This window comes from Vanacampus margaritifer, chromosome 2 (genome assembly GCF_051991255.1).
Source record: "Vanacampus margaritifer isolate UIUO_Vmar chromosome 2, RoL_Vmar_1.0, whole genome shotgun sequence".
In the NCBI taxonomy this organism is placed as follows: domain Eukaryota; kingdom Metazoa; phylum Chordata; class Actinopteri; order Syngnathiformes; family Syngnathidae; genus Vanacampus; species Vanacampus margaritifer.
The window spans coordinates 5,298,008-5,319,170 of NC_135433.1; the positions used below are offsets into that span (position 1 = coordinate 5,298,008).

General features: G+C 39.6%; 1 protein-coding gene across 3 annotated transcripts in view; it reads left to right on the top strand.

Moving 5' to 3' along the window:
* The window catches only part of ephb1 (EPH receptor B1), a 275,249-nt gene that overhangs the window by 80,408 nt on the left and 173,678 nt on the right, over positions 1-21,163 (top strand). For all 3 annotated transcript variants that reach the window (XM_077555878.1, XM_077555879.1, XM_077555880.1), the window contains exon 2: positions 3,280-3,344. In XM_077555878.1, coding sequence (XP_077412004.1) covers positions 3,280-3,344 — 65 coding nt within the window. The remainder of the gene's footprint in view (positions 1-3,279; positions 3,345-21,163) is intronic.

A 21,163-nucleotide genomic window follows, 5' to 3' on the forward strand; every position in this document is an offset into this window, starting at 1 on the left:
GATGATCCGTTGCACCACTAGTCGAATGTGTCGGCTGCTGAATGTGTTTTATGTGTCACGGAATTACTTAGGCTAATTGGTCTCATGTCTGAAGAAAGCTTTTCCCAGTAAGTAGCGATTGAGGATGCTACTCTTTTTTTTTTTCTTTTCAAAGCACTTGACGTAAAAATGGCAGGCTTCAAAAGCTCCATCCATTTGAGTTCGGAGCGTCTTAAAAAAAAGTGACATCTGCGGGGGCGCGCTTCCTGGAGTGGAGAAGGTAAAAAGGTGGGCACGAAATGGTTGGAAGGGCTCGTTGAATGAGAGGCTGAGAGTCTGCAGCTTGCAATTCATCTCCCTCATCAACAACACGTGTGGGCGGTGCTAGCCAACTGTTTGCTGTGCTAAATGGATCGCCGCCAAGTCAGCAACACGCGTCCTGCAGACGATCGCCATGAAATTCCTTTCACCTATTTGTCTCCAAATACAACAAACTACATTGGGGGGGGGGGGGGGTTTGTGGAAAGAGACGTCGAAAAAGTGAAATATCAGTTTCCTGGTCGGCTTAAAAAATTGGAAGCTTTGGGCCAGAAAAGACGAAGCGAAGTTACGACTCCACAAATCACGTTACGAAGGCCAGCGTGTCCATCACTTTAAATATGAGTGAACGATGCAGAGAGGATTGTGAATTACTCTCCTTTTTTTGACCTCACATTGCCGAAAGAGCAGACATTAATCAATACGGAGTCAGTAAATGTCTCCTGTGAGTTGCAAGACTAATTTATCTACGATGTGTCACAGAGAAACAATTGAAAAAAGGAAGCTACAGTTTACAACTTTTTGAGACATTTTCTCTCCGGAGGGTGCGTTGCAACTCACAGAAAAGATATCCTCCCTTTCTTGTTTAAGATTAGGTTCTTTTAGTCTGACTTTTCAGGCAAAGTGAAGACAGAACATTTTGGTGTATGTCAGGGGGATGGGATCAGTCTCTTCCTGGAATTGTGACACAATCAAGGCGAACAATAACAGTCCTCTAAAAACCTACCTCGGGTGTATTCATGGCTAGGCTTGAATTTCAAATGCATCCACAAAGACAATCAGTTAAACTGCAAAAAGTAAAAATAGGAAGTTGGGAAGATGTTGGAACATTATGGCGTATGCCTTTGGGAGTTTATTTTATTTTATTTTTTTCTTCTTCTTTTTTTTTTTTTTTTTTACTTCTTTCTTCCTGGAGAGCTCAGTATTGTTCATTCGGTAATTTTACCGATTTGACATGTCATCATCATTGCTCTCCTTTTTTTTTTTTTTTTGTATGTGGGTGATTACGTGTATGTGCGTGCGTGCGAGTGTGTGTGTATTCATTAGTTCACCTAAAACCTATTAAAAAAATCCCATACCGTTCACCTAAACCGAACACTTCCAGCCAGAGTCGTGAGGCCGTCGGGAGACCCGAGGAAGGACCAAAGAAAAGAAAGGAAAGTGAAATTGTTTAAAAGTTGACGGCGTTACCCCCGTATACATGACATTTGGAATAACCCGATGTAAAGGAGGCGAAGCACGGACGACGTCATGGCAGAAATACAAACCCAATTCCCCAAAAGTTGGGACACTAAACAAATTGTGAATAAAAACTGAATGCAATTATGTGGAGGTGCCAAATTTCTATATTTTGTTCAGAAAAGAACATAGATGACAGGTCAAAAGTTTAAACTGAGAAAATGTATCATTTTAAGGGAAAAATATGTTGATTGTAAAGTACAAGTTGGGACGGGTAGCAATAAGAGGCTGGAAAAGTCTGGTCGGTGCTGGATTTCACTTTCCTTTCTTTTCTTTGGTCCTTCCTCGGGTCTCCTGACTCACGACTCTGGCTGGAAGTGTTCGGTTTAGGTGAACGGTATGGGATTTTTTTAAAATAGGTTTTAGGTGAACTAATGAATACACGCACACACGCACATACACATAATCACCCACATACAAAAAAAAAAAGGAGAGCAATGATGATGACATTACTAAATGAACAATACTGAGCTCTCCAGAAAAGGAAAGAAAAAAAAGAAAAAAGAAAAAAAAGAGGCTGGAAAAGTCAATTGCAGTTATATATAAAATAAAAAAAAACAGCTGAAAGACAAGTTACCACTAATGAGGTCCATTGGCAACTTGATTGGAGTATAAAAAGAGCTTCTCGGAGTGGCGCAGAAAGATAGTGGAGAAATATCAGAAAGGTTTTTGTCAGCGAAAAAATGTGAAAAGGTTGAAGTCATCTACAGTGCAGAACATCATCCAAAGATTCAGAGAATCTGGAACAACCTCTGTGTGTAAGAATCTAGGCCGAAAAATCATATTGGATGCCCGTGATCTTCGGGCCCTTAAACGGCACCGCACCGCAAACAGGAATGCTTACTTTAAGGGAAATCACAGAAAGGGCTCAGCAATACTTGCAGTAAACATTGTGGGTGAACACAATCCACCGTGCCGGCCGCCGTTGCCAGATGAAACTCGACAGTACAAAGAAGAAGCCATTTCTAAAGATGACCAAGAAGCGCAGGCGTTTCTCTGGGCCAGGGGTCATTTAAAATGGAGTGTGGCAAAGTGGCAACCTGTTTTGTGGTCAGACCAATCACGATTCTTTGTGGAAAACTGGGGCGCTATATCATATTGACTAAAGAGGACAAGGTTGTTCTTCTACGCTGACTCAAAGGGGAACACCAATAGCATGGCAGAAGGGTCAGTAAAGTCCATCCCCCAACTGACGGTGGCTGCTGATTGGTCGGCGGAAATTCTAAATGGTTCGGTTTATGCAGTCCAGGGAGTCTACGGGAGCCTTTGAAGGACCCAGCCTACAAATTTGGACACAGTAACTCAGAAGTGTCTTTTCTATCAATCATGACTCACATCCTAAACTGTGTTCAATCCTAACATTAGTTATGGAAAGGCCAACGCAATTGATGGTTGTTGTTACCATGCAGAACACCCTATCAAATGCGTTTCACATTTAGAAGTCAAACAGTCCTTAATTAGTAGTCCTCAAGAACATGCCAACTTTAAACCGCCGGGCAAAGTCCTGCACACTTTCCTAAGAGTGGTTAAGATGACTTTCCTGTCTTTAGTCTCACTAGAAGTCTGGCAGAGATGGATGGACCACTGTGAGGGATTATTCTGTTCTCGGGTTCGGGTTATGAATGGTCGCGTCGAGTGATCACTTGAGGCCCGAATGCAGTTCATCTCACTTGAATGATATTCAGAAAAACTTATTTTGCTCAAACTCCTCACCACAACCTCATTCTTCTCTCTTTGCTGCAGAAACGATGATGGACACTCGAGTGGCGACAGCTGAACTGGGCTGGACGGCGTATCCCAACTCTGGGGTAAGTCCATTTTTTGGAGGTTTCTTTTCCTACCATTTCCTTTTGATGATCATGCGATTCAGGAACACAGTGCACAAGCAGACCCATCCACATACGGGCAAATAGACCGGAAGGCTGGCAGGGAAAAAAAAAAAAAAAAACGGAAGGCTGGCATGGTTGAGACTTCTGACTAAAGTAGTGCCCAGTGTAGCTCCTATTATGGGTATTATTTTCACGTATCCTGGCTCATAATGACTTAATGACATAATGTGTCCTGCGCAAGCCCCAGAACACGGAACCTAAGTCCCAGTAAATGGGCACTGTAATGATACAGTAATAGCACGTTTATGCAGGGAAGTGGAGGTATTAAGGTGAAAGTGAGTGGGGAGTGCTAAAAGGATGGAAAACAGTTTTTTCAGACGGTACGGGAACTACTTTCAACTTCATGCACATGAAAGATTTGGGAATTAAGTCGCAAGTGCCAAGTCCTCGGGAAAATGTCATTTTTCTTCTATTTTTAAAAGACTCGCAGTATCAGAAGTATGATGGCTTGATTACACTAATGCACCAACAGAAAACGTTAAATGCTCGTTCCAGCTACTTTGATTCAATAATGCATTGACACGCTCCACAACCCAATACTAGTATTACATATTACCAAAGAGGGCAGCCAATAGCGGTTTGCCACTTTTTCGCAGGTCTTTAGGGCTTTGTGAGGCATTTTACACGCGAATTAAAAGACTTTATGGCTGCTAAACAAAAGTGTGGTCTGGTTAAAGATCAGGGCGCAAGCACCTTTCCCTCCCCACGACCGCATTTGTCTCTTCAAAACGCCGCATTAGCATACAGCAACTGTTGTTTTCTTGAATAACAATTAGTGTGGATTTAAATTGTTTCATTAATCTGTTGAAGGCTCATCCTACAAAAGGCCATTTTTGTAATGTGCTTTCAATAGAAAAAAATTGCATATAATTGGTAATGACGTCATTAACCCTGGAGAACACAAGAACCCTTTTCTTCTTTGAAAAATTATGAATTATACATTAAATGACTGCTATAAGTTCACTGAACACCAAAATATATGTGGTTTTTTTTCAATTTTAACCCTTTATTCCCTAATTTAGGATTAGGGCGGAATTTGACCCTTTTGGGATTTAGGGGTATCATTTCGAAAAATGAATAACAAAAACTGTCAGTAAACTATTTAGAATTTAAGAAAATAATCAATCAAATACACAGCTACATTGAACAATATCATTTTTTTGTTTTATTTGCTGCATTTTAGAACTGGATTTTGAATGTTCAAACACACTTTGGCCAATGGAAACAAGAACACAGGGACAAAATCACTGCTGGAAAAAAAAAAGGTCTTTGTTATTTGAGTAGCAGAATTTATAGGGGGCAAATTTGACCCCGTGGGTTCTCCAGGGTTAATTTGAATTTACATCATTTTTCGTCTAATTTCTTGCTTCAAATCAATAGATTTGGGCTGCTCCTTCTGGTGTGTGAGCTTTGGCCACCCGGGGGCAGTATAGGGTAGGGTGGGGTGGGGGGTGTGGCTGGAGAAAGAAAAGCGCTTGTGAAGAACTGGGGGGAAACCCGGAAATGTTTTTTTCCCCCCTCAATATTTCCTTTGCGATTTAATATGTGATTATTTTTCAGTCTTTTTCTAATGTATTTTTTTTTTTTTAAAACAAACACAAACAATAAATGAAGCTGTATTACAATCAACAATATCAGATTCATTATGCATAAATGTTTTGGTCTTACACTCACAGAAATATGTAAGCCTAACTTTTAAGATTTGTGTTTTTTACATAACAAATTCCCGTTTTTTTTATTTATTATTTATTTTACATCATTTTAACACAAACCATTTGGATAATTTTAACACAAACCAACCACATAAACCGTATATGATACATATTAATTAGTCTAATAAAGCCTATTTATTTCTAATGCAAAATCCTCAGGCATATGTATTTATTATTGATAAGGTAGAATTATTTTTATTATTATTTTTGCATTTTTGTGATTTCTGCATTCAGCTTCATTCCCAAAACATAAAAAACAAATGTTTTTCACATAGCAGTGACGATGTGCTATTTATCCTGTATAGGTAACCTGATTATTATCCAATTCAAACAATTTACTATATGCATTTTAAATACATACTCTCATTATTAATTTGGAGTACTTTATTAATAATAAATACATAAATCTAAGGATTATGTATTTCATATAAATAGGCTAAACGAATATGTATCATGTAAGGTTTATTTGGTAGGTTTGTGTTCAAATGATCTTTAAAAAAAGTAAATGGGAATTTGTCATGTAAACAATTACATAAATCTTGAGTGTATAGATTAGGTTTATGATAGTATTGAGGCAAATGAACCATGAACTATTATGAGTTTATTTATGTACTTAATTAGAATTGTTAAAGTACTAAACACTTTGACTTGCAGTTAAGCATTACAACAACATTAACTTTTTAGTGAGACCTAAATCAGATTAATACAACAATGCACGCAAATCTGTGGCTTTATCATTTGATATGAATAAATCAAAAGTCTTTTTAGAGCTGTCTTTTCAGCATTGATATTCTTTTTATTGTCACGCCACTTTTAAAGTGTCATCACTGTTCCTTTTCATTCCGAGACCGATTTGCAGTTCATTGGAAGTCGTTCATAGAAAAACAGTGCGATTGCTATCCTTCGTTTGAGACTGTCGAGTTCAGCCGGCCTCCGGGCGCTCAGAGCCTCTTGTCTGCGTTGAGCGTCGTTTTTAAGCTCCTCATGTATTGTAAGCCTTCAGACGAGTAGAGACCCGCTGTAAGGGGAATAACTCATACCGCTTACAGGTTGAACTTTCCTCGCTTATGCTGCTGTTTTGCCCTCGCTGGAAAACTGTTCTGTAGAAGCCCTGACTCGCGTACTCGACATTAAATGGTGTGCCGTGTATCCGAGACCTGAAATTGTATCCAGGTATTGAAGGCTGGGTATAAAAAGATGCTTTTCTCTGACAAGTTCACCAAGATCTGAAGTCTTATATACTCATGTTACGCATTGTTTGAAAGAATAACACGGTGCCAGATGATGTCACTCGGCATTGCTGTAAAACTTGAACCTTGAGTCACAATAGTCATTGTTTAGTTATCATCCCATCACAAGTTCAAGAGCTTTTAAAACTTTTCCACTACACACGCAATGGGGAGGAACCAGTCCATTAAAGATAGTGGTAATGGATGGCTTATGTGTGTGTGTGTTTTATAGACTAAGTGAATATTAACACATGCATAAGATGCATAACATAAATGTATATGGCTTATAGGAAATACCCTTCTCTTATGTGGTAATAGCTATACAGTGGATCGTAGCAATTGCTAAGTGTCGGGTAAACCGCAACATAATGTTGTCCTAGTTTATGCTGCTTGTCCAATAAATCTAATCTCTTAACACCAGGTGGAATTTAGCTTTTGGGAAATGTACCGGTTGATGAACACCCCAACAAACACACACAAAAATAGCTGAGCCACGCTAATAGCTTGAGTAGCATTTAGCTAAAATTTGAACAATAAAGAGATCATCAGTTTAGCGTGTTAGCATTAGCATGATGGCGAAACTAGTAGCTATGTTACCATTCAGCTAGCACATTGCACATCAGTATGTTAGCATTACTATGCTAAGCTAATGGCTCGTGAACAAACATTTGAGGGAAAGCATTGTACGTTAGCATAACATGAGCATGTAAACAATTGGGTAACACTCTCTCTTAGTTTAGTTCTTGGGGTTTGTCACCTCAATTCCTTTGTCTCCATCTGATTGAGGTATGTTCTCTCATTTCAAATAAGAGCTCATACCGGTTGAGCAGGTCACAGGAGTGATCAATTGACAGCACAATAGGTAAGATAATGATAAAAAATTGTTAAAAGAATTGATTTCTATAATGAAGCCATTCCCACACCATGTTAACACTTGGGTGGGGCGCCCTAAAAGTTTTAAAATAAAATTCTACGTATTTTAAAACTATTAGGCGCACTTCAATTTGTCTTATGTGTGCACCGAGTTCCGGAGACGTTTTCCTTCCAGCCAAGCTTCGGGGCAAATGTTGCTGCGCCAACGCACGTTTCTGATTGGTAGTCTGGTTCACTCTCGTTCTTGGTTGGCTGCTGGCCTGTGTTGGGACTGCGGGGGAGGGGGGTGACGGCGGCAAAGGCAGAAGAGTTTTGTCGCTGTATGTATTTGAATGTGGAGATGGAACAAAAAAGTGAATAAAAAGAGATCAGTGTGACCTCCTGTCTTCTGTAGATTATTTCGTTTACCCCGTTTGGACCCCACCCATTTGGCCATGTGTAGCGACCGGGTGCTATCCGCGGAGACGACTCGAACTTCGGCGGAACTCCGTAAATGGCATCAGCTTAAAGTTGAAACATGCTTGCAAGGCACAATTTACTATATATAGTAAATTACAATAGTACAATAACTGGATGGCATGCATTCAATCGCCACACGCTCGCCATCGATGTTTCCAAAGAAACGTGTATGGAGGACCAAAACTGCCAAAATTAAAAATAAATAAATGACTGAAAGTGAAAATAAAAACGGATATAAAAAATATAATTAAAAAATTAAATCCCCAAAATAAATATAAATTGGAATAAAAACACACACACACATATATATATATATATATATATATATATATATATATATATATATAGAGTTGTCGAGATTCAAGATTCCAAAAATAAAATAAAAACTGTCAAAATAAACACAAAAATAAATATATGAATAGAATTAAATTAGATCAATAAATAAAAACACTCTGCTCTCACATTTATTTATTTCATGCTGCTGGATGATCTGCCAGGACAAAATGTTATTCAAATGAGGGGGGCGGTCCTAAGCGTGTCTTGGGTTGGACTCCACCTTTGCTAACTGCCGTTCATTGGTCGAGTGAGCGGGTCGGCGAACAAGGAAGTCTCGCCGGCTTGCATGGAGAGGACTATCTTGTCCACTGTTACCACAACTTGGTGAGTTGACAGTGGACAAGATAATCAACAGACCAAATCAATCTTGTCATTGTAGTTTACAGAGATTTCATAATTAATGGCAAAATGAACCATAGGAATTTCATTTTGTCAGATTGCGCATTGGCAGCATTCAACTCTTGTTCCAGTGGTGTGAACGCATGTAAGTGCACATCAGCATGCAGTTACACACTTGGATGGTCGCATCTGCCAGACAGTTTACAAGGCAAACAGTCAACAACGTTACAACTTTTTGTTCCATCTTAACGAGCAGCCTGTTTTTTTTTTTTTTACTTACATTATGCACTTTCTCCTCTGTCTGCGTGGACTTCCCTTTTAATTCTGTCTTGCCCTCTCGCACTGCCTGCTCTTAAACACCACTATATGAATAAAATATTGAGTCCCGCAAATGCAAACGCCCTTCAACCTTGCAACAATGTGAAAGAAGAGACAATGACACATCCTCTAGTCTCTTTAAACTCCATTTTATGTACTTGTCAATGTGGCTGTTGATTAATAATGGAGTTTGCTCGAGGCCATTTAAGGGGAAGAACCGTTTTCTCAATCAGATAATGAAGCACTGAAAACAAATGGAATGTCAGTCAGTTGATACAGATGATAACAAAGTGTAACTCTTAACTCCAGAGTGCCATCTTTGTGTTTGGTTGTCTGATGGATGTAGCAAAAAAATCACAGAAATTAAGGGACAACCCCCTTACTCTGATTGGTTGATCTTGGATGGGCTGAACCCTAATCCTGATACGGAACTGATCGTATTTGGGTAAACTTACCAATGTCTTTCCATTGGTTGTACACTCCTCAACAAGTTATTTTGGAATGCAGGATTCTTAAATCCTTTTTTTTTTTTTTACATCGTAATAAGCTTAAACATTTATATGAGAGACAAAAGAACAATAAAATGATAGTTTAAAAAAGATCTGCATTTTGGTCAAAGAAATGTAAACTAAATAGATTATCATCCTCTTCTATGGCTTATTATTATTATTGTATTTTATTTGTTTTAATTGATGAATCGATGGACCTTTTGTCAATATTGATGGAATGCCCACCTCTTATGATCAACCTGTGCGACTAGAAATAAAATGTCAAAGCATCCCTTGGTCAGCTTTGAATAATAATGTCAAAAGTGGAAAGCCAGCAAGCCTGTTGAAAGGTGCAGTGGGAGCAATGCAGTGATGATGGTTAATAAAATAAAATGAGGTCAATGGTCTTGGAATCCATTTGAATTGCGTACAGCAAGGACATGTTCCATTTGTAAAACATATCTGCTAACTTTCTTATATGGGGTCCATTTCAAAAAGTAAGTTCAAGAAACACAGAGACTTACCCTGAACAGCGAGTTGACGTACCCTCAGATAGGAAACTGCGTTTTTGGTTCCAGGACAGCTGATTTGAGCTAGTTTTTTTTTTTTTTTTTTCCTTGGAGAGCTCAGTGTTGTTCGTTCGGTAATATTACCGATTTGACATGTCATCATCATTGCTCTCTTTTTTTTTTTTTTTTTTGGTATGTGGGTGAGTATGTGTATGTGCGCGCGTGTGTATTCATTAGTTCACCTAAAACCTATTAAAAAAAAATCCCATACCGTTCACCTAAACCGAACACTTCCAGCCAGAGTCGTGAGGCCGTCAGGAGACCCGAGGAAGGACCAAAGAAAGGAAAGGAAAGTGAAAACCAGCACCGACCAGACACCACCCATTAGAGCTAGTTTTATCAACGCAGATTAGTTTCACCTGGAGTTACCACCACACTAAAAAGACCGCATCAATGGAGCCCCAATTCGTCAAGTCACCATGGCAACGGGGAAGCAGAGGGTTTTTGATCCCTTTTAACTGGCAATCTTAATGCAATCATATGGCTAATTTGAACATGTCTTTATAAAAAAGAAAAAAGAAAAAAAAGTGCAACACCGCAGCAGTTCCCCATAGAGGGAGCCAGCGTGGGAGAAAGTTGCTGCTCGGGTCAGTGCGTGAATTTAAATATAGTCCTTTTGCAATCACAATAATATTACAGGGAAACCTGCTTGAATGGTAGCTCATTAATTTATTTCATATCGGTGCAATCCTGCGAGGGAGTAGCGCACTTGACTTAAGATGAAATATATACTTTCCTTTCTTTTCTTTGGTCCTTCCTCGGGTCTCCTGACGGCCTCACGACTCTGGCTGGAAGTGTTCGGTTTAGGTGAACGGTATGGGATTTTTTTAATAGGTTTTAGGTGAACTAATGAATACACACACACTCGCACGCACGCACCTACACATTCACACCCACATACACACAACAAAAAAAAAGAGAGCAATGATGATGACATGTCAAATCGGTAAAATTACCGAATGAACAATACTGAGCTCTCCAGAAAAAAAAAAAAAGATGAAATATAAAAAGCTTAACATTGTTCACACGGGTATAAGAAGAAAACAGAGCGCAACACACAGCATAGGCTGTAATGTGAGCGCATGACTACGGCTGGTAATGTTGCAAACGTGAGAACGGATTAAGTTGTGTATGTAGATTGATGTGAAACGGTACCGTTCAAAAAGATAACTGTCCGGAAATTCCAGCATACCTATCTCACAACAAATATTGAATTCCCTGCGCAATATTGTGGCACCTTCATCAATAGGGTCATACTCAAAAGGACATGCCATGTTTGTGACCAAAGAACTTTACTTACAAAAACTCACCACATCGGACTCAATGAATGAGGAAATGAAATGTCGTGTGTGGTTGAAAGGAGGCGGGTACAGGGAAAAACTTGAGGTTCGTTGTGATGAACCTGCTACCGACCAGGGAAGGTTCATGGACTTGGTTACTACGGTAACTGACCGAGAGCTTAACCCTGGAGAAGCCAAGAACCCTTTTCTTCTTTGGAAAATTATGAATTATACATTAAATGACTGCTATAAGTTCACTGAACACCAAAATATATGTTTTTTTTTTCAATTTTAACCCTTTTTTTTAAACTAGCTCAGAGTTGCTAATTTATCAAAATATATATATAAAACATACTCCTAGGCATTCTGCAACATGATATGAAATAGATTAACAAAAAAACCCACAATTTTACCATCTGATGGTTTGCTGAGAAGATGGTTTTGTTTGGATTGATTTCCAGCTCAACAAAACAGCACGTTGCCAGCCATCTTGTCACCACCACTCTGGCTCATGTAAGTGCAATATTCATCCACTAGATGGCGCCATGCAGGGGTCAGAAGTGGCACTCTGGACTTTTGAAGTTCAATTTGTAAAAAAAACAAAAAAACGTCTTTGTTATTTGAGTAGCAGAATTTATAGGGGCCAAATTTGACCCCGTGGGTTCTCCAGGGTTTTAAATGACCTCTTTTTATGAAACAGGCTAGAGTTAGAGTTTTCTCTGGTTTCAGTTACCTCCCGTTCTGAAACGGAAAACACGGAGTTTCTCACATTTCAGGGTTTATTGACTCCGGGTTCTCACTAAACCTGCTTTGTGAAATGGACCCACGGACGTAAATTTGAAATCTTATGATTATATTTGCTGGTCTAGGAAAAAAAAAAAAAACATCACAAAGTGACAAATTTTCCGTGGATCCTTTCAATGTAACACTTTTTTTTTTTTCTGCAGAACTCAGTATTGTTCATTCGGTAATTTTACCGATTTGACATGTCATCATCATTGCGCTCCTTTTTTAAATATATTTATTATTATTATTATTTTTTTTTTTTGTATGTGGGTGAATATCTGTATGTGCGTGCGAGTGTGTGTGTGTGTCAATGTAACACTTTTTATTTCAAAAGTCACCTTGGTTAGTTTCTTTCTTGTTCGTACACTGCTTTGAGTTACTCGCCGTCAAACTTTCAATGGTACTTATAATTCAATGACAGAGAAAGAACCCGAACCATTCAATATGCTTGAGAGCGCTGGGGCTACGATTCATGCTGGAATATGATTTTTTTTTTTTTCAGCACTCTTTCACTTCTTTGCTATAAGAAAACACTGCCTAGCGTGAGTAAAGTAGACATGAAAAACAACCAACACATTTTTACAGAGTACTTAAATGTTCAGTGCTTTTATTGGATACAAAGAAATTGTGTATCCGAGCCTTTTCTTTCTGCATGTAACAAATTCTCACTAGAGGTTCCGTAGAAGAAAGCACAAGAGCACTAAAAAGCAAAGCAAAAAAAAAATATCAGACAAAAAAAAAAAGCGAGTTGGCCTTCTGACAAGCACGCAAATGTGTCATCTGCATTTTTTATTTTCCTCTCTGCATCATACTCGAGTGGGAACCAGAAAAAAATGCTTTCATCCGGAAAGGAGATAGACGGGATTAGGGGGAGTGCAGAGTGAAAAGGGGTACGAGAGCGAGAGAGGAGAAAAAAAGGGGGTAGGTTACAGGATCAAGAGTGGGGAGGGGGGGGGATTAGAAGACCCCGGAGGGGGGGCGGGGGTGGTGAAGATCAATTTTGTGTGAATGCTTGCGGCAGCCCTGCAGAATTTCAGCTGTGTGTGCGCGGACGTAAGCCGGGGTTAACTCATGTGACTCTCGCGGGTCACAGTCAGAGTCGAGCTGTCGGGGCGGGGGCGGGCTTAGGGGGTGTAACGGGGTCAAAGGGTTGGCGGGGGCCTCCCCAACGGAGGTCGGCGGTTGCTTTGAGGCGTGTCGAAAACGGGGCCAGTTGTTGTGCTTGTTAGGGCCCGGCGGTGAAGCGCGATAAAGAGGCGGCCAAGTGAGCAGTTCGATGGGGGCCGAGGATAAACGCTGGGGGCGGGAAATCAAAGCCAAATGGGACCGTGTGTGTGTGCGTGCGCTAGAAAGATAAGTTTTTTGGAAAGCGTTTGCTTGGAGCAGGTGCATAAGAACAGGTGGAAGAAAAAAAACAGACACATCTGCTGTTAGCATGTTTACTATTATTCACGCTGTCTTGCGCGTGTGCCCACATGTGGTTGGTATTGCATGCCCACCTGCGCCGGAGGGGGCGCGGCTCTCGCAGCTTTTTGCAGCGTTCTAGCCAAGCTCCTGCGGGTTTGGACCGGACAGGTGTGTGCACTTCCTGCAGCCCACTGAGAGCTCCATCACGGCCATCTCACCATCTGCTGACCGTGCTCGATACACCTCAATTATTCATCGGCTGACAAGACTGACAGGCTGTGCTTAAAAGCACAAATAGGAGTAAAGAATGGGCTGATTGGAGATGTTGTAGCTGCAAGGGACAGATAGAGAAGCTTGATAAGAAAGTTCAAGGGGTGAGTGAGTACGACAGCGGTGCCTTGAGACACGAGGCACCCGAGTTTTTCCAGATACGAGCTGCTGTTTGGACTTTTTTTTATTGCTGTGACTAGCAAGCAAAAATTGGAGATCTGAGCATTGACTGGCAACTCACTTCACAACGAGCAACACGTTTGACAGATAGTGAAGAGTTCTACTAAATGAGGCTTCAAGATGTTCATTGACTCTCCCAAAGTTTACTATCAAACTAAACATAAAACAAACAATTACAATCCAAATTAAATTTTACAGAGGCAGTAACTGGTTAAATGATTTATTTATTAATGAAAATAACAATTAAGTGTGACACAAACATCAGCATACATGAGATGAAAATGTTTGCATCATTGTACTGTCTAAGCCTTTCATAAATGTAAGAAAATACTTTTAAATTTATGTGAGCAGTAAATTTCAAGTGTTTTCTTAATTTATGGGGGAAAAAAAGTTTAAAATAATCGATTCATGGTTTTATGACTCGCTATCACGCTGAAAATTGAAAATCGATTCTATCTTGATTATTCGATTTTTTTAATTTTTAATTTTTTAAACCCAACCCTACATTTGACTGTTTATACGTTGAGAATTTTGTAAAGAAGCTGGTCTTTGGATGAAGAATCAGAATTAGTCAAATTCAATAATTGTAAAAAAAATAAAATAAATAATAAAAAATCCTGAATTGTCATAAAGTCAGGTCTTTCATAAATGTAAGAAAATACTTTAAAATTTATGTGAACAGTACATTTCAAGGAGAGTAAGATAAAAAATAATAATCTGTCTTTAAAATTCTATTTTCTTAATTTATGGGGAAAAAAAGAGTTTAAAATAATCGATTCATGGTTTTATGACTCAATATCACGCTCAAAATTGAAAATCGATTCTATATCGATTATTCGATTTTTATTTAAAAAAAAAAAATTAAACCCAACCCTACATTTTACTGTTTATATGTTGAGAACTTTGTGAAGAAGCTGGTCTTTGAATGAAGAATCAGAATTAGTCGTGATGGATACAGGAAACACACAGTCGAACAAATCCTATCAAACCTCCCCTGTTGTACCTTAGCGTACTTTTTATCAAGACGTGAACGCAAGTTCACACATTCGTACATTCTCAACTCTTCAGGGATGCGTACAAGTTAAAAGGAAATTGAACGTGATCACATGCGTTCTCACAAATATAACCCAGTCATTGTCAGCCCAGTGGGAGATCACTTTCATTTCGCCTTCATTGTTATTGAGTGTGCGTGCCGTGCGTAGCCAGACAGCTTAAATTGCTCCGAGCGCCGACACAGACATCTCTGCTCGGCATGAAGATAAAAATTGTAAGATAGTCTTCGAAAAAAAAATGACTCATCTTAACTCCTCTGCGGCTTTCTATGTTTGGATTTATGTTTTTTTTTCTCCCCAAAATAGTTTTCACAGATACACCCACCAGAATGTACCATGTCAACAGAGGTGACAAATCCAGGTACAGAAAGTAAAAACCCTGCCAGAGTTGGGCTTTAGCCGCAGGTGCTAGTTAGCTAGCGCCCTAGTCCCATGGTGCTTGTTTACCTGCTAGAGAGCGAGCTAGCTAGCTAGCTAGCACCTATTATGCTCGTTTACCTGCTAGCGAGCTAGCTAGCTAGCACTAGGGGCTAAAGCCAAACTGTGGCAGGTTTTTTACTTTCTGGACCTGGATTTGCCACCAGAATGTCAACATTGTAAAGTTGGCATGAGGACTTAATGCTGTCTTCCGCTATACTTTCCTTTTTTTTTATTTTTTATACTTTCCTATCAAATATTGATGTCTTTCCTTTGGATTTCATCACCATGATTTACATGTACAAACTCTTTTGAATCAATGTAGTCCAGAGATGAATAAAATATGATTTTTGTACGACTCCCATGTGTATGAAGGAGTGGCCTTGCAATAAATTGTCTTGTCTTTTTCCACGTCCAGCTCTATAACATACGTTTCTATTTTTCCGTTGTCCCCTTTTTCTTCATGCAGCTTGTCTGGGTCAAAGCTGTTCACCTATTTGCACACATGCATTCCCTCGCACAAGCCCTCCTGTGTGTGTATTTATGTCTGTAGGACAGCCTTGTCAATGGTCATGCTATGCAGAAAACACACACTTACACATGGACACGCATGACAATAGACATGACGAGGCCCTTTTCTATCTTAAAAGCCTGAATTCGCCACCATTATTCTGTCGCCTGTTGACCCAATATTTGTGGTCTGTCTCGAAATAGGATGTGGATCTACAAGCAGCCAACAGGGTGTCTTGTGAGTTTTTTGCAATGTGATCTCTTGTTACCGATTAAATAAATAAATAAATACCTTGACTTGAGAGCAAGCGTTTGAGATACAAGCAGTGTATGGGGGCGGTGCGTTCAGCTCAACTCAATTTCCAACAAGCAGCGGTTTGGAAGATGGTGAACAATTCTTCAAAAAACAGGCTTTAAGCTGTTTATATTCAACTCCTAGTTAAAGTTCCATGTCAAATAGGGATGTTAAATACCACTTTTTTCAGACCGATACCAGTACGAATAGTCACTCTGAGTAGTCACCAGAGTAAAAAAAAAAAGTAAGTCTCAAGTCTTTGCCCTCAAGTCCCGAGTCAAGACTGACAAATCTCAAGCAATTCACAAGTCCTACACTTTGAGTTTCAAGTCCTTTCGAGTCATTTTAACAACTTCGTCGATGATATTATTTGGGGTGAGCGTCAGGTAGTAGGAGTCAGGGACTCAGGGAGTGAACCCAGAATGGTGCAACAGATTTCTGTTTTTGCAATGTGTTACTAGTGAGTCTCATTATTTACGCAGCTAGCAACAATAATTCGCCGATAAACAGCTAACATTAGCTTACTTACCGTTCTTTGTGCAACTTCAGATGTTGAACGAAGTCAGTGATCTAATCTTGGACATACTGCATTACATTTTTTGTTGACCACCTCATAGTTTTTGTACCCAAACAACTAGTGATCACAAAAGTCACGGATCGGATTGTACTACTGTTGCTAGCCAGGCACTCGATGCTAACGCTAAGAGTTAGCTACTAGCCACGAACGCCGTAGACTTGTACCGTATCATACTATCATGCAATGACGGCGTAATTCACTTGCGGTTTCATCGCGCCCTAAATTCGCTATTTAATATACTTTCGGGGTGGCATTATGATAATGGTGGTAGGAAATATGTCATTTCAATAAAAACGTCGATAATGCGAGCCAAAATGTCAAAAGGAAGTAGTCAAGTTGGCGTTCACGCCACCATGCAGGCAGACTTCAAAGTAAAATCCACCAAGGCTGTTGCATTATTGTATTCTATGTATTATTTGGTCAGCTTTATTTTGAAGTTTGCTTTAGCGTAGGCGGGGTGTGATTGCGCCTTTGCGGCTTCCCTGACATTATTACGAGAGGAACTTACTCGTTAAATTGCATTTTAATCTTTTTGTTTTGGTGCAAGAAGCAAGTCTTTTCAAGTCAAGAGCTCAAGTCCGAGTGAAGTCACAAGTCATTGTTGGTCAAGTCCAAGTCGAGTTGCAAGTCTTAACATTTTTTCAAATCGAGTCTAAAGTTGTCAAATTCATGACTCGAGTCCACACCTCTGGTACTCACCTATACAAAGTACTGATACCGTTACACTTATGATACATAGAATTTCATTTAACTCAATGACCCCGCCCCGCAAAAAATGTGAATGTGAATGTGCAGCCTCCACAAGTACTCAATACCGTAAAATTTGGCTCGATACCTAGTATCGGTACTCCCCCATCCCTATTGTCAAACTGAACATAAAACAAAGTGACCATAGCACAATGTCCTCTGAATTGAAGCAAAACAATTAACAAAAATGTTTTAAATACAATTTTATTTAATGCTATTGTTTGTAAAACAGTGTTTTTTAACATGGATTCGATTGAACTCCAGGGTTTCAGTGGAGGTCAAAACACACACCCGACTCGTAAGATTCTTGATGACACGCTCCCGCTTGTCCATCATTGACTGTAGGTGATTATGCTACATTGCAAGTAGTTGACTTGTGGCTGTTGTGGTGGTACGTCATGTGATTTCTTCATTATTTTAATCCTTTATACACTGTCGAGCGAAAAAAGAAAGGGGTTGGGCGAATATGTGCAACATGAATTCATATGTATAATAGAATGTATGGTGTGCCACAGGGTTCAATTCTGGGGCCTCTGCTGTTTACATTGTATCTGCCGCACTTGGGTTCCACCTAAAGAAAACAGCGGTAGTCGAAGTGCTCTAGAGTTGAGCTGAGCGATGGGAGTCAGCGTCCTAAATCTGATTTGCAATGCCAAGTTGAGAAACTCTAGTCCAATATAAATAGCTATCTAGCAAATCGAAACAAAAATTCCTTAAGATGCATGGCGATGAGGAATACAACAACACAACACTTTTTGAATTCAAAGTGAAGACAGCCATGATGAAAAGGCTAATCTCCCTGTTCATGCTTCAGCCCCAGGTGCTAGCTAGCGAGCTCCCTCGCTAGCTCCCCGGGTGCTCGGTTACCTGCTAGGGAGCTAGGCTAGGTGTAGCACAAGGTGCTAAAGCCAGACTATGGCAGGGTTTTTACTTTCTGGACCTGGATTTGCCACCTCTGCCAGTGAACCCTATACCGATATCTTGATTTTGAAAAGAACAAAAAACTATAATAAAAATATATTAAAAAAAAAACATTTTATTTTTTAATAAAAAAAGGTTTCAGTAAATGCACATAGGATACTGGTGGGGTTCAGTACCTCCATCAAACTTTTGTTTTGTTTTTGTGTGAGGCTGGAACAGATTAAAGGCATTTCCATTCATTTTGATGGGGAAAGATGATTTGACTTTAGTTAAAATGATGCCATGAGTGAGTGTTAACTGCTCAACATACTTTGAAAACCAGCTGGGAAGGTACAATAATTAGTACCTTGTTGCACCTGTTTTTGCCAATGAATGCATCAATAGCAATATAGCTTAAGCTGTGGAAAGGGGCACAAGGAAGTATGTATAATTTATCAATGTGTTTTATTATGTGCTGTGAGCTAAAGAGCCTTCATTAACTTTAATTTGAGTGCTTTGAATTAAAGGTCCAAAACAATAGGTTAATATATAATCTTGGGCGACTCATTCCTATTGAGGATATTCGTCATGAAAATGGTTTTAATCAGCCTTGATGAATCGGCAACCACACATTAGGGCTTTCAGTTGGTGGAGCGTTTATAACTGTAAAATGGCGGTGAGGGAAGTAGACACAACCTAAATGTATTGATCGGGACTGGGCATTTTCTGTGACTTTTGTCCTAACGCCGACAGACAGATGGCCACAGTTCAATTTGAGCCTCATCAAACTGTGGGACTGTAATTATGGAGTGGCCGCTATCTGGCGGGTACTGGGAATTTTTCAGACACCGCCATTTCCTCTCCATCCATCACACTCAGCCGGGCGGAACCAGGCCTCCGATGTCCCTACCAAATAATCATTCCCATGCAACTAGCCTGACAGCAGGCCTTGTTTAATAACGGAGCTGATCAGAAATGATAATAGCAATCATGCCTCCGCATATTTTACTGGCTGCAGTGTGCTTGTCTGTGCAAGTGTGTGCACACTTCGAACCCGCCATGAGCATGTGTCTCCAAGCTTGCGAGGCGACATGAGTAAATGAGGCGACTCTTTGCAATCAAAACAAGCCAACTATTGCTTAAAGTGCTCTATTGACTTCTAGGATACGACTCAAAGGTTGAAATGTAAATAACCTCATTATTCTGGCACATTTGTGAAAAGCCTTTGGAAAGAAAAAAGTGATCTGCTTTATGATTCTTGTCAGCGTTGAACTCTGCAAACACAAAGAGCATCTTTCAGCGAGGGGCTGTTCAATCCCTATCCTGGCTTCTCGTGTTCGCCTATAATTCACCGTCCTCCGGAGACCTCGGCCTTTACAAATATGGCAGTGGGAATTTCACCTGAATGTGCTCCACTGCTTCTCCTCTTTGTCAAAATGGGGATTTTGTTGCATTTTCACATTAGCATGTCATCAAATACTCACACTCGGTTAATAGTCCTTTGTAACAAAATATGTAAAGTCCAGTACTGGACAGTATTGATGAGCATTTGACATTATTTCCTTTTTTAATTTTTTTTTATTTAAAAAAATATATTTATTCATTTATTTAATGGAATGTGGGAATGTTCAGAACTCCTGTTCCAATGCCAGCGTTTTATAGATAGATAGATAGATAATTAGATAGATAGATTTGCGCTGTCTTCTATATAACATTACCAATAAAATCAATCAATTATTAAACACTGAAGATCGATAAATTCTGTAGATGGTATAGATAATAAAGACACTACATTGTAGGTAGAGAGGTAGACACTATAGATGGACACTATAGATCATGGATGTCCAAACTACGGCCCGGGGGCCATTTGCGGTCCTCCATCCATATTTAAGTGGCCCACGACATATACTAAAAATGGCATTTGACACCGTTAAAAATAATAATTAAAAAAAAAAATGTAAGTAAGAAGGTAGTGTGTCAAAAAAATAGGTGCCACTATTACAAATGAATTGGTTTATATACTGTAGCATTTTTCAAGATATGCAAAAGCACAAATAACTTTACACATTTTTTTTAGGACTAAGCAATTTCTCTTCATAACAGATGTGGCCCTTGCACCCTTCTGGTTTTCTGTTTGTGATTCCTCAAAAAAGTTTGGACACCCCCGATATAGATAGACATTTTATTTATCTCATGATGGATTTTTTTTTGTAATTTTGCTCTTTAGAGAGCAAATTATATGAGAGTGAACTAACAGTAGTAATTCGATCCATTTTGCCGCAACTCTTCAATTCAACCAATTCCACACAATTGCCCACATTCTTAATCCTTTAATATGTCCATCAAAACTCGACATACAATTGACAATAACATCTTCTTCTTCGTCTTCTTCTTCTTCGCTTATTTGGTTCGCAAGGATTCTTGGTCTATGTAGTCACGACTTGAATGCGTAGCTCCGTCCTACTAAAGGAGCCTCCCTGGAATTCATTGATTTCCCCGCTGCGTTTTTACGTTTTGTGTTTCTACGGTGAAAACACCACAGTTTGTGTCTTTATACACATACAGTAAATACAAGTACATGGAGTCCTCAAGTTACGGCGGAGTTCCGTTCCTACTCTGGCGATGTAACCAAATTAAAATTTTTCCCTGTTAAAGTCGATATTTACATCATAATACTTTGTACAGTAATTTAAAAAAAAACATATTTGCGTGACCAGGAAGACGCCGGAACCAATATTTAGCATTTCTGCACGGACATTCATTGCTGACAGACGGCAGAGCGAAGCTAATTAAAGCTCAAAACACGGAAATGTGTTGTGCCTGATGGCCAGCCGACCGGCTGATGGACGTCCGTTTCTGGAGGTTACAACAACACAACTTTAAATGGTGTGATTATTGTGGGAAATTAACGAATAAGAAGGTGCTTCGGACGAGTCACGGGCGTCGTAAAGTCGGAACGACGTAACTTGAGGACTCCCTGTATAGAAGTCCGGA